Below are 16,692 nucleotides of genomic sequence, written 5' to 3' on the forward strand. Positions count from 1 at the left end.
AGCCACGAGGGTCCTGCTCTCCAGGACAATTCCCCACCTGTGTGCCCTGCCCTGAAGTATCAGACACTAATGAACAGAGGTCTGCCTTTTCCGCCCTCCTCTTGAGCCTGCCTCGGATGTCCTCATGCCATGCCCTGGCCTGCCCTGTGCCCATGCTGAACATCACCGCCACATAGGCAATTCCACACGGCGGGGGTTGGAGGGTCTCATGAGGCAGATAGCCTCCTCGCCCTGTCCTGGCTCCAAGGACGAACCCACACACAGATGCACAGCCCTTCTTAACTTATGTCTCTCGCCATCTGTTCAGATACGTGCTGGATACTCTCCAGAGCTGCCACACGTGATCCTTTCCCCCATTTCTGTCCTGTGCAGGCAAAGCACCACCTAACTCATCCTCCCATCGTTCACAGTGGTGAATATCTCCTTGACATCTTCTGGTTGGTCAGACTCTGATCTCTGTGTGGTCCACGTCCACACAGCTACCGTGACCTGGGCGCACGCGCGCGTGCGCACACACACACACACACACACGTTAGGGATTCGTGAAATTGCATAATGCCAAGGATAGCCAAGGCGGGATGAGGGTGTCCTCTGTCCTCGTGAGATCCTGTTCCTCCTCACCTAGAGACTCAGGAGCCTCCAGCCCATGGCCCAGTGCCATTCCCAAGAATGGCCATGAGGCCGTGGGAAGCCACGGGGGGGTCCGGAACATGGAGGGAAGTGGGGGAATTTCGGCAAGGAGCGGGCTGGGAAAAGGAGCTCCAATCGAAAAGACTGGCAGAACATCCCCAACTGAACGAGAGGCCGGGGTCCTGAGAAAGGGGCTGATGCGCACAGGTGTCAGTTCAGAATAACGGGGTGGAGAAACCTTGCTTCTCCCGTGTGACCTGGGACGTTCCGGCTGCCAGCATGGGGGGCCTGAACTTGCCCGCATGGACGCACCCACCTGGATGTGTGCTGAGTTCCCCTAGGTTCACTTCTCACCCTGCTACCCGCTCCCTGGGTGAGCTGGGGCCCAGTCTCCTCTGAGCCTCAGTTTCCCCACCACTAATCTGCCTGTCCCACGGCAACTTCCACACACACAAGTCAGGACCCAGCAGCCCTGGCTTCTCACCGACAGGCACTCCTCGCAGTTCATTCCCTTCGGATGCCTTCCTAACTCGGGTAGTACAGCAGAGGATTGGGCCACAGGTCTTCGATGACGACCTGGTAGGCGAAACAGGCCAGCTGAGCACAGGCCCTGGACCCCGTTCCAAGCAGCCGGGGCTCGGGCATCAGCCCGGCCGACGAAGGCCGCCAGGGGCCCCACCTCGGCGATCCTGTTAGAACCTGGGACGCTGGGGTCACACAACCAGTTGAAGAAGTTAAGGCTGGTGGTGTCGTGCCTGTGGCAGCCAGATCCATGTTCATAGTCCCAAAACACTGGACAGGTGTGGAACGACACGCCCTATATCCTGCAGGAAGGGAAAATTTAGGAGAGGCTCTCCACGGCCTAGGACCCACGCCCTCTCGCCTTCTCTTCCTCTCAAACTCCCAGCCGGTCTCCCTCCTGGGCCTGGTCCACCCCATGCTGGAGACCTCACGCACCTCCCCTCCCGTTCCCAAGTGCTCCCCCCCGCCCGCCCCGAACATCCTCGAAGCTCAAGCTCACTCCCACCGGCAATGCTAAGGCGATACACCCTAATGATCACTTTGTTCTGGAAGTAGGGGTTGCTTCCAATGGAAAACATCAAACTGAAGCGGTATTTGGGATGGCCCAGTACCTCCACCTGCCCCGCCGAAGAAAGAGGACGGGAAGGGGGAACGTGTCTTCTAGGTGCCCCGAGCTGTTTGCCTGGCTGCGGCACTGAACCACGTTGCCCGGCCCCCTCCTGCTCAAACCCCACGCCCACCGGTCCTCCCCCAGCCTCCGTCTCCCAGGACTGACCTCCAAATTGGTCATGTAGCTGAGCACGTCTCTGTCCTGGTCACCCGTCACGGCCGATATCTTGGGGTGTTTCAGGATCTGCCTTGGGTCAAGGAGCCTCGCCGGCACGTGCTACGGAAAGAGAGGCAGGAGCCACCCGGACCTTCCCGGCTGAGAGGAAGCGACGGAAGTTGCAAAAGTGCAGAAACGCCAAGCACTGCCGCCCTCCCACCTCGTCAGCACCTGCACTTTCTTCCCACCTGCTTCACCCTGGGTAGTCCCTTGGCTTCCAGCACCTCTGAGGCTGCCTGCCCGCGACAGGGCAAGGCCGAGGGCCTGACTGTTCTCTGTTCCCACGTCCCCCTGGCCTGTGCGTGTGGCCTGCAGGCAGTCACTGCTTTGGACGGCTGGGTGTGCCCCGTCCCACTGTCACGGCCGGGATTGCTTGTGTGTTTGCCTGAAGCCCCGTGACTTTGAGGGGCCTCCTGTGCCCAGGAGGGGGCCGCTCGTGTCACCTGGAGCATGGCTGCGCACCCACGGCCCAAAGCGTGGTCCTGGCAGAGTCAGCGAGGGAGGGAGGGAAAGCGGTAGGTGGGGGCAGGGGGAAAGCAAAAGAGAGAGAGGGACAGAGAGACCGCACACCGGGAGGAAGGGACACAGAGGGAGGGCAGAGAGGACAGGGGGAGAGGGCGGGCGAGGACACAGAGAGGGAGCGACAGGCAGGGAGGAAAGGTGCGGGTAGGCGCCTGGGCCTGGGGTCCCGGCCTGGCTGTGTGGGGCCTGTGGAGACAGAGTTTGCAGCATCCCGGCAGCGCCGTGTCTGGGTTTCCGCGGGCGGCCGAAGCGAGGCGGCCGGCTGACTGGCTTGGCAACCCGAGAGTGGACGACATTGTGGGTCAGCCCTGAACTTTGGAAATTTGGAAAACCACGCAGGCTCTGAAGGACAGGGAAGGGGGGAGGGCAGCCTCTCCGTCTGCCCCATGCAAACGTTTCCTTCCAATATCTACTCTGAGCCAAGCGGGCTTCGTGCTACACTACTTGTCGAAGCGTGTGACCCGTGTTCCCTGAACCCTGCAAGGCTGTTGGGAGTCCAAAGCTTCCGCCCGCAGCTTCTGCACAGAAAGGGTCTGGACAGGGCGCAGCCCCAGCGTTCTCAACCCTGCCACGCCCCGGCTTCCTCTGCTGTGCATTGTAGGGATCGTGGGCCCACTCCCACCAGGGAAGGGGGCGAAGAGCCCTTCCCCCAGCGCTCACGGCCGTGGCCGTGGCTATGCTGCTGCCCTCCTCTCGGTGATCCTCCACAGCAGCCGAGCCCCAGCAGCCGGAGGAAGGATACGGCCTGGGATGCACTGGATATGATGTCCCTCCGGCGAGCCAGGTGAGAACTCCGCTTATGATTCATCCTGGGCTTGGGCCGCAAGTAGGCCCCGGTAGCTTGGGTATCCACAGAGCTGAGCGCTAACTGAACAACCTCCAGCGCGGCCAGTGGGGCCCCCGGCTTGATCGGGACCCAGCACTGGCCCTTCTGCCGCAGCTCCTGCAGCTTCTCGTCCTGCTCTGCTTGTGCCACCTCCTCGTCTTCCACCGCCACGACCCCCACCGCCGCCATGATATCCTCCCCCAGGGCCACCAAATTCTCCCCCGGGCCGGCCTCGCCTCTGCGGTGCCGGTTCTCAGCCTCCCGCACAGCCTCTGCCGCCATGCCCCCCGCCCCAGGGCCTCTGACACCCCAGCCTCGCTCCAGGCATCTGCCTCCCCACGGGCCCCCTCCTCCCCACGACCCCCTCAGCGGCAGCGGACTAAGCTGGTCCAAGGATGCCGGGGCAGCCCCGGCATCCCCGGACCCCGCCTCGCTCTCCATGGGGCCCTGGACCGAACCACCGCAGCCACCGAGGAAAGGAGCTGGAGGGGCGAGCACGCGGCTCCCACAAGCGGCCGGCAGGTGGAGCTCTGGCGCCCACGGCTGGAGGCCCGTACCTAGCAGAGGCCTCGGGCCTGGGGAACGCATGCGCACAAAGCCTTGGGGAACCGGTGGCGTCTGGGTGGCGGGGCGGGGGGGCGCATGTGGCCTTCGTGGGAAGGAACCCCGGCCTCACGCCCAGGACGCTCACCGGCCCCGGGAACCCACCAGATGCACTGCGGTGGGCGTGGCAGCACCTGGCCCCGCCCCTCGCCCCCGTGGGAGCCGGTGCGCAAGTGCATCTGCTCAGCTTTGGCGTCCGTGACGGATCCCTGCCCATTTTCTTCACTGACACCTCCCAGGCCATTCCTGGGAGGTCCCTGCTATCACAAACCTCCTGTTCACCTTCTCATCAGTTCCCCTGGGAACACGCTACTGGCACCGGGGAATTCAAACCCAGCGGCTCAATAGGGTGACTGCCCGCCGCCCGGGAACCTCACCCGGCCCCTTCTTAGTCACGCCGGGGCGAAGCCCTGAAGTCATCAGCCGGTGCTCCAACCACCGCCACATGGCTGTCCACATGGCACTCCCCCGTTTCCCCGACCGGTGCGCGAGGGAGTCAGGAGGCTGCCCAGCAGGATCACGAACGCAGGGACCTCCCCGCCCCAACGGCCTGCCTCTCCTACAAAGAGAGGAACCACACACAGATATTTGGCCTGAAATTAACAAGGAGCCAAGGTCCGAGGTCACCTCTGTGCTTACACAACCACCGGCACAGCCCCCGTGAGGTCCGCGATTGGGACTCGGTGGCATGCTAATGGGCCGCCCACGAAGCCTAAAGAGTAACTCTGGGTGTCTTCTTTCGTTAAAGCCACTGGTAGTTCTCGCTCCTATCATACTTTCCTCTGCTGGGCCCTTCATCTTTGCTTTCTCCCTCCTTGTCTGACTTCTGCGCTCCCTTTCCCTGTGTCTGCCTTCCCGCCTCACCCTAACTGCCAGGGATGTCCGAGCTCCAGCATAATGGTCCACAGAGCCTGCTTTAAATCGCCTTTCTGAGGAGCTGTGGCTGTCTTGGCTGCCCCAGCTCTGCTGCAAGTTCTTCCTTGGTCTGTCTCTCACTCAGTGGAGTGCCACCCAGGGAGCAGATGGCAAAGTGAGTACTTGCAGCACACCCTGCCCTTTCTCCGGTACTCAGCATGTCCTTGGTGACAGTCCCACACCTCATGCCGGTCCGCTGCAGGGAGGCATTCTGGAATGTGTACGATGCACGATGCATGAGGTTGGAGGAAGGCCCAGTGGGTGATGGCAAGGCTAAGGGTGTTGGTGTTGCACCGTGGGAGGGCCTCCCGTCCATAAGAGAAATGGGTCGGCCCGCCCGTGGCAGGAGGGGGTATTTGACCGGAAAGAGGCCGGAGGAGCCCCCTTGGGGTGAAGTGCCCGGTTCTGGGCGGTAGCGCGTCACCGTTTCAAACTCTACTTGTCGACGCAAACGGGGGACCCTGCACGGATAACAACGCAGAGCAGCGCGGAGAAGGAGAGGAGGAGAGAGGGTGGGCCCAGGGAGAGGAACAGGGAGTGAGAGGAGGGGGTGCAAGGGAGAGAGGAGGGCAGAGGAGGAGGGAGGCATGGGGACAGGGAGGGGGGGGGAGAGAGGGAGGAAGCGAGGACGGCCGGAGGCAGGGAGGGAGGCTGAATTCTGTACATTGCAAAGCCTACAGCCTGAAAGGAAACATTCCTCCCTGGACGTCAAGAGGAGATCTGAAGGCACCTGTGGACCTGCAGACAGATCCCACGAGGTCATGCGGGGTGAGATGGAGAGGCAAAGCCCCAAAGCAATGAAGTGAAGGCTTCTCAGAGGTCTGCGGGAAACCCTCATGCCCACCACCGGCAGGCACGAGTCGGGAACGCCAGAGTCAGGTGGGAGGGATTTAGTCACGCAGCAGTTGCACGAAGACCTAAGGTGAGAGGGCTTTGCACATTGGCCCACAATACTCACTCTGCACATCCAAGGAGCCCGGTGCGCTCCTAGCGGAAGGCACGCTCCCAAGAGATGCCCAGGCCAGTGGACCAGCGAGGCAGAGACATGTCTCTTGGCAGCCTACAGAGTTGGGACTGACCGATCACACACCAGGGAGCCTCAGGGAGAGGAAGAGCCAGCTTCCCCTACGGATGCACGGAGGCCAGAACGCGGTACGTGATACGTTCGACAGGTTCAGAGATAAACTACTGTAACGTGCAGGCGATGTTCGGCACCAATGACCCAGAAAATGTTCACAAGACAAAAGGAGAAGGAGTGGGAGGATGAGCCCGTGGGTCCGGAGGGGTGGGGCTGGGATGGAGGTGGGAGGCGGGGCTCTATGCTAAGGAGAGTCCGGCCTGCCGAAATGAAGCGCGTCCCTGTGTCCATTAAGTCAAGCTGCTGGCCTGAAATAAGGCATCCCCGTAGAGTACATGCATAACAAACACCAGAGCAGGATTTGAGTATGGAAGTACTCTGGGCTGCCTATCTGGCCCAAAAGACAAATCCGTCCAAGCAGGCATCCGTCTGCATTCCTCAGCTGAGCACGCACAGAGCTGTATCTTGTATGCTGTTTGATGCCCTTCTGTGGAGTCATGACAGACAGCCGGGAGCAGGCCCCTCGCGCCTTACGCCAACCAAGTCCGTATTATTGGCCGACCTGGGTCCCCCCCGGCTAAGGTGTTTGCTGCAATGTGAGAGGGGAGAGCACCGAAAAGGTGCGTTCAACGTAGATGCGGTAAAGCACTGTGCTAAAGTGAAAGAAGCCAGCCCCAGAAGGGGGCCTACTGGATGGAACCACCCATGAATGCGGAAGCTGAAAGTTAAGTCCGAGGTGTGCAAGCAACCAGAGGGGAAAGTTGAGGTTACGTGGTGAACAGGGTGGGGGAGGGCTGTGGGGAGGGCACAAGGGGGACGTGTCGGCCCGAGGGTATGAAGACTCAGGTCGGCCAGGCGCAGGAGTTCTGCAGACCCAAGGTGCCCGAGGCCTGCAGGAAACCGTACTTGGCTGTGTCCCTAGCGTGTGGATAAGCCAAGCGTTTGCAGAGAGATTTCAGAACGAAGGGGGCAGGAAGGACCCCGTGGATGTGACGGACACCCGCACGTCCCTGACGCGACCCTGCGTACCTCCCTCACACACACTGCAACTCAAACTTCTCCTAGGCCGAGCAGAGCTCCATCCTGCGGTGTCAAAGATGTCAGTGTTCACATGTACCTAAAACATGAATGAGACACCAGAGGAGGAAGTAACGGAGGCATTGAGGATGGGAAATGTCGCGGGGTACGCAGAAACCAAGTAGTGCATCAGCGGACGCCAATCTCCCCTGGTCAGTAAAGAGGGTAGGCAGCAACCCGCTCAATGTGCACAACAGCAGAACGTTCTGCCTTTGAAAAGCTGCCCAAGTCTATGCTCCGTGCAAGAGACTGACCTTTTAGGCCCGAGGCCAGAGAGCAGTTGGAAGAGGGAGGACGGAGTAAGAAGAGTGACCTTACGCCCTAAGCGAGGCCACTCTGATCCCTGCCGCTCGCTGACTGGTGGTTCGGTGCGTGGCTGCTCATCTGTACTGAAGGAGGTGTCACAGCGCCCAATACGGTACGGGCAGCAAAGGACTACACAGGGCTCACCAGTGATTAGTAAAGCACCACCCCCACCCCTACCCCTCCTGCCCGTTTTGAGGAGGCCAGGATTCCGATCCCGAAATGGAAGGAACGGGGTCCAATCCACAGGCAGACAGACTCAGAGACAGGAACTCTCACAACAGACCCAAGTCAGGTCAACAGCCCGGCAGCTGGAGCAAAGCAGCGAGACTCGCAAAGCCCAAGGCACTTATGGGGGCGCAGGTGTGCCCGTCCGGGGCTCAGGCGCGGATGCGAGAACCGAGACATGACGGCACAGGCAGAGCCAGGCCAAGACACACCAAGGCAAGGCACGCTCAGGAAGACACAGAAACACGGGCAAAGTGGGACGCCCGCGATCCACCCTTTACGCAGAGAAGAACTCGAAGACCCAGAGAGGCCAGGGACTGAAGCACGTGCTTCAGAACCATGGAGCCAGAACGCTCATGAATTCCTGAGGCGGTCCTCTCCGATCAGACTGCACTCTGGGTTACAGGAGTTTTGTTCCCTTAGTGCCTGGGGTCTTGGCCGCGCTGCTTCGAGGAAGGAAGAGGTAGACCAGACGAAGAGCACTGGGCAGCAGGGAAAGTTTATTGAGCCAGAGTACAAAAGTCCCTGGGAAGGCTGCTGGGTTCCTGTTCAGACTTAGGGTTTCTTATAAGCTCTTTCCAGGACCTTGAGTGTGGACCGCCTGTGGATTTGTTGCCAAAGTGTTGCCAATCAAGGCTTGGATCACGCCCCCGTCTACCGTGATGATGGGTCTTGTGGGCCGACATCTTGAGACTAAGTGCCTCAGCTCGTGACAGTGACGGATGTGTCATGGTTAGTGGCTTGGTTTTGGGTTGTGCTGGAAAGGTCACCCCTGCAGAGCCTGCTAGACAGGATGCTCTCATGGTCTTATCCAAGCGGTCAAACGGGACGCCAGCACAGTTTTGTCTGAGCTGTCCCGGCTCCCCGCTTTCCTGTTGGGGACCCTGGCCCTGACGCCCTCAGCATCCAATTGACTCCTGACATCTGGGGCTCCCTGATCGCCCAAAGCCTCCGCCCCCCACCCCCGCCTCACCCTTCTCTCCGGGCCGGGCCTCAACGTCACGCCGTTGCCCGAGCGCTGGCCAGGGATGCTGAGAGGTGGGGGCCCCTATGCCCAACTCTCCCCCCAATCTTTATGTCCTCAGCAACACCCGAGCAAACCGCACAAGTGTAGAGGAACACCCTGCGGTCCACCAAAACGGCCCAGCCTAGGACAACCCTCAGACCGTGCGCCAACATGGGAGCTATCCTGCTCCCGCTGCGGATTTTGAGGTCACACTTTCATCTGACCTGCACAAGCGGAGCCAATGGCCAGCTGGCGGGTACCCCGGCATTTACAGACCAAGAAGCTGAGAAGGCCAGTCTCCCCGTAGTCTGAGAGAGCCAAGCCTTCCCTCCTAGAGCCTCAGGCGCCTCTTCCCACCCTGGAAGGGGCAAGGCTAGGTCCTACAGATCATCAAATCCACAACCTGACGCTGGATAGGCGATCTGTCCTGCATACTGAAAGGGACAAGCAGCATCCGTGCTGTTTGACTGCCAAACCCTCCTCTGGGAAAGAGCCGCCGTACTTCCCGGAAGTTGTGGAGAGGGGAGCTTCACAGGGTGCGGCGCGGTGGGGGGCAGGAATGTTAGTATCGTCCGTCACCCTCAGGGCTGCTGTCCTTGCAGCCACTTTAGCTGGGGATGGAGAAGACCTTCGTGGGGCAAACGCTCACATCTCCCCACTCTACTGGCAGCGGACTCGGTCGTCTGCCAGCTTCCCCAGGCAGAGGCATCTCAGGAAAGCAGACGTCCGCTTGGGGGAAGACCACCCCAGTGGCTCACCTCACCGCCTCCTGGGTGTGGCGTTAGAGAGCTGCTCTGTATGCTCCAGGTCTTTCCATGGACCTACGCACAGAAGGCTAAGGGATATCAGCCCCAGAGTCATCATGGGACAGAGAGCACACGGGTGAGTGGCCCGTCCCTTGCACTTACCAATCGTGCTAACCCCGCCCCTCCCCTCGGACTGTCTGCACTCTGGCGGACCCCAAACGAGGGCCCTAGGGAAACAGGGGCCTAGGGCTTCTGGGGGAGCATGGGTGCGTCAGTGTGTGAGTGTCAGGACATGTGAGTGAAGGAGCCTGTGGGGGAGGGGGCTGAGTGAGTGTGTGCCTGAGTGAGGGACCGAGTGGGCGTATGTCAGGGGATGTGGGTCAGTGAAGGAGTGTGGGTGGGGCGGTGAGTGAGAGTGAGTGTGGGTGTCAGTGTGTGGGAATGCCTGAAAGAGTGTGTCTGTATGGGGGTGAGTGATTGTGCCCCTGAGTGTGCATCTGTGCGTGTGTGTGTGTGTGTATGCGTGTCTTTCCCCACAGATTAGACCCTCGCCCTGGCTCCTGTGCCCGACTGAGAGTGCCATCCTTCCTACCTTCCCACCTCACTCTGTCCCTTCTCCCAGCGTCCCGCCATCAGGCCTGACCCACACTCACTATCATCGTTGCTGCTTCTGAGAGGCTGACCGTGTCAGCAAGAGCCTGTGCGCATTCCTAGGCCCAGGAAGAGCTCCAGCGCCCACTCAACTGAGTAATGAACCTTGGGTTCTCCCCCCGCCTCCCCCGTGGCGTTTGCAGTGGATGTGTCTGAGGTCACCCACCAGGGAGCATCCCTGGACGACTGTCATCTCCATCCACTGAACCTGGGTCCTACACACATTGGCCCTGGCTCATCGCTCCCTTTCCTTGAACGTCCTCATTTCTCCAGGGAAGAGATGAGCCCCAGGGAGCGGGCCTTGGTCTCATTTCCGCTCCCTGCCCAGCACCCCCGCACCTCCAGGGGAAGGACCTCTGCCCCCTGGGATGCAGTCCCCACGCATGTGTGACCTAGCCCTCTGGGCAAGCATACAGGCCGAGCCATTCCACGGGCCGGCAATGCCCAGGCAGAGAAGTCAAACACCCACATGAGGCCGATGTGCTCAGGCCCTCCCCCGACCCCCATCCCCAAAGGGGAGCGCGCACACCCAAGCGCCAGCGCACACGTGCGTGCACACACACAAAGCACACTTGACCTTGTTTATCAACCTTTCAATGTTTTTCCAGGGCTCCTGGGGCCTCAATCTGCCCCATGTTTCGCCCCCGCACCAGTCTTCGGTTACTTCCTGCGCAGAGGAACTGGCCTGAGCATCTGAAGCTTCTGGACTGGCTTCGGTCAAGTGCGATGCTCCCTCATATTCATCTCAAATTCTTGATGCTCCCTGGGAGGGTCAGACACACCGAGACGCAGACAGACACACACGCACACAGGAGGAGACCCGTGTGTACCTTCTCTGGGCCATAGGTAAGGTTGCTTCAGGGTTTGAAGGCCCTCCCTGGGAACGGCGGTCCCTCTCCCATGCCACTCCCTGCTGCTGACTGTGATCTCCTTACCTTTCCTGCACCCATGTATTCAACTAATCTGTGCACCCTGGCCAGTGCTTTCGGCGTGCCTGGGGGCGGGAGGAAAGGAGCTGCCTATGGAAATGAAGGGTTCAACGGTGGTGTCCAGACCAACACAGAAAGGTGACGGGGCGGCGGGGTGAGCCTTTGCGCCAGGATACCCACACGTCTCTGCCAAGCATGACGGGAGGCAACTTTGGTGGGCCTAAATGTAAGGCGGTGCTAGGAGACCTGAGGTTGGGGCTCATGGCCCCGGAATGACAATTCCCCCAAGTGCAGCTGCCGACCCGCCTTTGCCTCTCCAGCTCTGCTCATGGATGCTGCCTGGCCCCGCCTGCCTCAAGATTCCCCAGGCAGAAGCCGTTTGGCACTGCACTTGTCCAATCTCCCTCTCTGACGGTGATGCCCTTTTGACCCGGGGTCCCTGCTTTGGAGAGTTCCTCTGAGCCTCAGGGTCTCCATTGGTGGAGCCGAGGTTCCACAGAGCCCCATGGCGCACATTTCGGCATCCACACCCTGGGTCCCTCACCTGTCCTCCTCTCGGTTCCCTCTCCTGGGGCCTTCTTCCTCATGTAGTACTGCAGGGGGTTGGGCCACAGGTCGTCCATGATGATCTGGCAGGGGAAACGGGGCAGGGCTCAGAGGCCCATCCCAAGCAGCCGGGGAGCCCAGCAGGGTCCTTCCCGCTGTTCGTCACAGGGCCCCACCTCGGCTATCCTGCTAGAGCTGGCAAAGCTGTGGTCAGAGAACCAGTTGAAGAAGTTAAGACTGGTGTTGTGGTCCCTGCGACTGTAGGCCTCCTGTTCATAATCCTGGTGCCACTGGATGGGAGTGGAATGAGAAGGTCCGTACCCTGCCGGAAGACAAGGATGTGAGAAGGCACCGGATAAAGAATCGGGTTCGACCCCCCTCCTGTCCCTGTGGCCGCCCATCCAGGCGGCGGCCTCTTACCAGCAGCGCTGAGGACATACTCCTTCACAACGACTTCATTCCGGAAGTAGGGGTTCTTGCGAAAGAAGAGCAGGATCTGGCGGCAATCACGGGGAAACCTGAGATCCTCCACCTGCCGGGTGGCAGAGTGGGGGAGACGGGGGTGAAATCTCTGTCCAGCAGAACCTCCCCGTCCTGACTTCAGAGATGGATCACTTCAGCACGCTCCCCACTCCCGTCCCCCGCCCCGGTCTCAGTCTGCCACGCCACACCTTCAAATCCGTCATGTAGCCAAGGAGGCCTTCATCTTCCTTACTGATCACGGCTGACATCTGGGGGTGGTTCACAAACTGCTGTGAGTCAAGGACCCTCCGAGGGCTGGAGATGAAAGCGCTACAACAACAGAGCAAGTCTGGACAGCGGCCGGGCACGGCCTCCCCTCTGCTTCCCCGGGTTGCATTCCCTCCCCACGGGCTGCGTCAAGGCCCGCTGGGTCCCCACAGGGGATGCTGCAGATCTCGGCACTCACACAGGAAGCTGTGCATGCTCAGAGACCACCCCTCCCGCCCCACACCCCCGTCCCCAGCTCATCCTCCTGTGCTGACAGCCAGACACAACTAGCTCATCTCCGGACAAGCACACGTTCCTGCCTCAGGCTGAGCAGGTGGGCACTCACAACCACTGGCCTGCTGCGTTACCCCGAGGGGAACCTGAGCTTTGCCTGCAGCTGTTTTGTGAGAAGAAGCCCTGCAGCGGCTCCTAATTCCTAATTCTGAGCTGGACCTCTGCTCCTACTCCCCCACTGGTCTTCCAGTGCCTCTTCCCACATCAAGAGCACTCTGAGGCCCACAGGCCCCACCCCACCCCCAGAACGAGGATGTTGAGGCTGTCGGGATCACCAGGGCATGAGCGTGGCCCCCACACTGCGGCGCGGCCGGGGTGTGGCTGGGGTTGAGGCGGGTTCTCCAACCGATGTATTTTGATACTCAACGGCCCCCTCCCTTCAGTTCCTCTTGCTCTAGCCCGGCCACATCCGGGTTCCTCCATGACAGCGTCAAGGATACAGCCTTGGCCCAGAAGCCAGGGATGCCCCGGATAAGGCCGCTTCGGTGTTCCAGGTGACGCTGCCGCCTCCGACAATAGCTCAGTCTGAGCCGAGAGGAGGACCTGCTGGCTTGTTTATTCTCGGGCTCCAGCTCTGACTGCAAGGCCTCTAGAGCCTCGAGCGGGGACGGGATCGGACCCCGCCGCCCCTGTGGCTGTTCTTCCCCTTTCTGCTTCTCCTGCAGCTCCTGCGCCCCTTCTTCCTCCTTCTGGCCCTCCTCCCTCTGGTCCTCGTGCTCAGCCTCCTCCTCAGCCTCTTGAGCCTCCTCTCCCTCCTCAGGCTCCTCGCACTCCCCAGCCTCCTCTGCCTCAACCACCTCCTCTCCAACATGCTCCTCCTTAGCCTCCTCCACCTCAGCCTCTTCCACAACAGCCTGCTCCTCAGCCTGTTCCTCCCCCTCCTCTTGCTCAGCCTCTTCAGGCCCCTCCACCTCCTCCTCTTCCTCGGGCTTCTCCTCCTCCCTTGGCTCCTGCTCAGCCTCCTCAGCCTCCTCCTCCTCCTCCTCCCCCTCCCCCTCCCCCTCCGCCTCCTCTCCCTCACCATCCCCCTCCCCCTCCTCCTCCGACTCCTCAACCTCCCTAGCCTCGTCTTCCTCCTCCGTGTCAGCCTCGTCTACCTCCTCCGCGGCCTCCTCCGTGTCCTCCTCGTCCTCTCCGTCCTCCCCCTCCAACACGGCCAGTTGCAGCACCAACCTTAGGTCAGCCCCCACTAGGACCAGCTCCACCACCAGGATGGCATCCTCTCTCTCCCATCGCTCCTCCCCTTCCCGCACAGCCTCGTCTGCCATCCCCACACCTAGGGCCTTCAGCGCCCCCGGCGCGCCCCGGGGGCCTCTATCCCCGGGCACAGACACCTCGTGACCGGCCCCTTCCCCGACTGAGGCAGGTCCAGGATTCTGGGGACCGCCCCGCCTCCCCCGAAGCCCGCCTCGCCACCTCCGGACCCTGCCTCGCTGGGGCAGCTGCGAGGGAAAGGCTGGAGTTGTGAGCGCAGGCCTCCGCAAGCGGCTCGGCAGGTGGGGCTCCGTCGGGCGCCCAGGGGCGGCGACCGATAACGGTCTCTTCCCGGAGGCTTCCGGACTCTGGGACGCATGCGCACAAGGGCCTGGGGCCGGGTGTCCAAGGAGACGACGTCGACGGGGCACCCGTGCGGCCCTGGAGATATCGAGTCCCTGAGGCACGCCCAGGACGCGGGCCGGCCCCCGGGTCCCACCAGTCGCACGGTGGTGGGCGTGGCCGCCACCGGCCCCGCCCCTCGCCCCCTCGGGAGACAGCCTTCCAGCAAGGGAGACAGCCATCCAGCCAGGGAGCCCGCCGGTGCTCCTTCTCGGGGGTGGCCTCGGGCTCCCACCCGCACCGACCCCACCCCTCCCACCCCCACGCCGCCCCCCAACACCATCCGCACCCCACCACCCCGCCCACGCCCCTGCCGCGGCCTCGTCGGGCGCGCCCTCTGCCTGGATTTTCTACCAACAATGCGAAGCTGTCCCTCGCCCTTCCCGAATAGACTCCTCTGAGACTCGGGACACTGTGTGCACCACCGGGAAGCCTGGTCCAGTGTGCGTGGAAATGGTCAGCCCAGGTCCTGGAGTATTCATCGTGCGATTCCAGGAGACAGAGGCCCCGAAACCGCCTGCCTGCTCGGCGGAATTGTGCGGCTACAGTTTGTCCCAGCGCATGCCCTTTGCTGGTCAGAAGACGAGCGACGAAGAGCGCTCTGTCCACCGGTCCGCCTGTCCTTTCCTCACGCTCTCCTCTCCGTCCTCCTCTCTGACTTTGGCTTCCGGTGCTCTTTCTCTGACCCCTCTGGCCACACGGCCTCTGGAACCTAAAGGCTTCAGGAAGGAAGATGCAGATGAGTCTCGGAGCAGCTCCTTTCCCAGGAAATCAAAGCCATCTCCCCCTCTCGGACCGGCAGCCAGGCCGGTGACCCTTGAAAAGGTGCCAGGTTGAGGGCCCACACAAACACACGCTCACACGGTCACACAGGCACACAGTGTGTTTGGCATGGAGGACAGAGGGACGCATGCCTTTTCCTGGAGCCAAGAGCATACAGCAAAGGGGACCCAGTTGCCCGTCTATGAAGAGGAAGTCTGTACCAACCCTGTGGAGAGGATGGCACAGGGATGGTGTCCGCCAGGTGGATGCTGTCTGCCCTTTCGGTGACCTCAGTGCCCACTCTTTGAAGGCCAGGCAGCAAGGGGCTGAGCACGGCACCCAGGCGACAGGCAGGACGAACGCCTGCACCACCAGCGACGGACTGTCTTCCGTTGCATTCTGCCAACTGCACAAATGCCCAGGGAAGGGGTTCCCGGCTCGTCTGGCCTGCAGAGGAGCATGCATCCTCCCTAGCCTTCCCCTCTCTCGGTCCGCCGGGTCAGACCGTGAGTGGAACATCAAGCCGGGCCATCACAACCCCAGAGCGGGCCCACAAATGTGGTGAGAGATGCCCAAGTGTGGTTTCGAGCCTGCAAAGTAGGCTTGGGGCCGTGGGTCCGGTGCCAATGGAAGCCTGTCTCCAGGCATCACCGACAAAAAGGGGCTTCTCACACAGCCCCCCTCCCCCTGTCTCACGCGGGAGAAGCGTGCACATATCTACAGGTCCAGTGCCCGACTGGATCTCCATGCATTTCCACCAGAGTGGATTTCATATGCGCACCCACGGTCTTTGGACCCCAGTTTTTATCTGTTTGCCCTTCATGTGGATGCTGTCCATGTCCACTCCCAGTCCCAGGTGACATTTGTGCAATGACAGACTTCTGGCATTGCCCTTGCCGGGGCGGGAAGGTGAGAGGGACCACACAACAAGAGGTGTGCGGCCCGGGAAGGAGATTGAAACCCCTAGCTATTGCCCACACCTGAAACCATCTGTACAATCAGCACAGATGGGTGGTGTGCCTCACACCCGCCTGACAACTCCAACCCCTCCCTCCTTGCCTTGGCCCCTGTGTGTCTATGCATCGAGAGGTGAGACAGATTCCTGAAGAACCACAGAATGCACACGAGGCCTGTGTGTCCGGAGGGACATGGCTACCCTCGGCCTCTTGCCCATTTCTCCATAATCCGCAGAGCTGGAAATCCTGCAATCCCTCTCCTTTTCTGACTGGGTCCTACACACGCACATATACACATGCAAACGCTTGGACACAACATACACGCATACAGTCTCGACACACAGGTATGTGCCAGTGGCCGATCACACTCACAATCACATGTGCCTGGAAACACACGGAGACAGGCACCACAGACACGAGCTCATGGAAACACACACATAGGACACACACCCACACTCCCGGGCTTGACACAGCAGATAGAAGATGGCCGCACACACGTACGCAGACACAAACCCATGCAGTCAGGCACCACTCTCTCTCTCTCTCACACATGTGCAGAAATACACAATCTGCGCCCCCAGGAATGCATGTTGGCTGCACACGTCCACTCACACGCACACCTGTGCATGGACACACACTGAGATCACATAAGACACAAACACACGTGTCCTGCTCACAGGCATGCATACTTGCCCATGCAAACACACCCGGCTGCACTTGCAAGCACATGCACAACACTCACAAAAGGTCTCCAGCACAGCCATACATGCTTGGCCTGGCACTAGCACACACACCCCCCCTCCGCCCAAAAAGTCACACACACACACGCACAACAAATACACACGGTCTTAGGCACACATCCATTCACAACTGGCTCTCACGCAGACACATGTACACACACCTGCCCTCAGGATACCCACAAGTAACAAACACATGGTCTGTGTCGC

General features: G+C 60.9%; 1 protein-coding gene across 1 annotated transcript; it reads right to left on the reverse strand.

The window, feature by feature from the left end:
- Positions 1–8,926: 8,926 nt before the first annotated feature.
- On the reverse strand, positions 8,927–14,004 carry LOC148161749 (uncharacterized). The gene is made up of 7 exons (XM_088020592.1): positions 13,774–14,004; positions 12,872–13,192; positions 12,080–12,157; positions 11,829–11,940; positions 11,585–11,730; positions 11,407–11,491; positions 8,927–9,147 (listed from the first exon to the last, which is right to left on the reverse strand). Exons 1-7 carry the CDS (start codon positions 14,002–14,004, stop codon positions 8,927–8,929), a joined length of 1,194 nt encoding a protein of 397 aa, XP_087876718.1.
- Positions 14,005–16,692: the final 2,688 nt, after the last annotated feature.

The sequence above is a fragment of the Eumetopias jubatus genome, unplaced genomic scaffold (genome assembly GCF_037043125.1).
Source record: "Eumetopias jubatus isolate StellerSeaLion01/CBP00866 unplaced genomic scaffold, mEumJub1_p1.0 scaffold_75, whole genome shotgun sequence".
Taxonomy (NCBI): Eukaryota; Metazoa; Chordata; class Mammalia; order Carnivora; family Otariidae; genus Eumetopias; species Eumetopias jubatus.

Excerpts from the sequence above, each read along its gene's own strand:
- LOC148161749 (XM_088020592.1), bottom strand. The coding sequence starts at position 14,004 with ATGCGTCCCAGAGTCCGGAAGCCTCCGGGAAGAGACCGTTATCGGTCG. Across the intron at positions 12,158-12,871 it reads CTGGCTTCTGGGCCAAGGCT|TTTGTGAACCACCCCCAGAT; the intron begins GTATCCTTGACG and ends GACTCACAGCAG. Across the intron at positions 9,148-11,406 it reads GGGAACCGAGAGGAGGACAG|CTAAAGTGGCTGCAAGGACA; the intron begins GTGAGGGACCCA and ends CTCCATCCCCAG.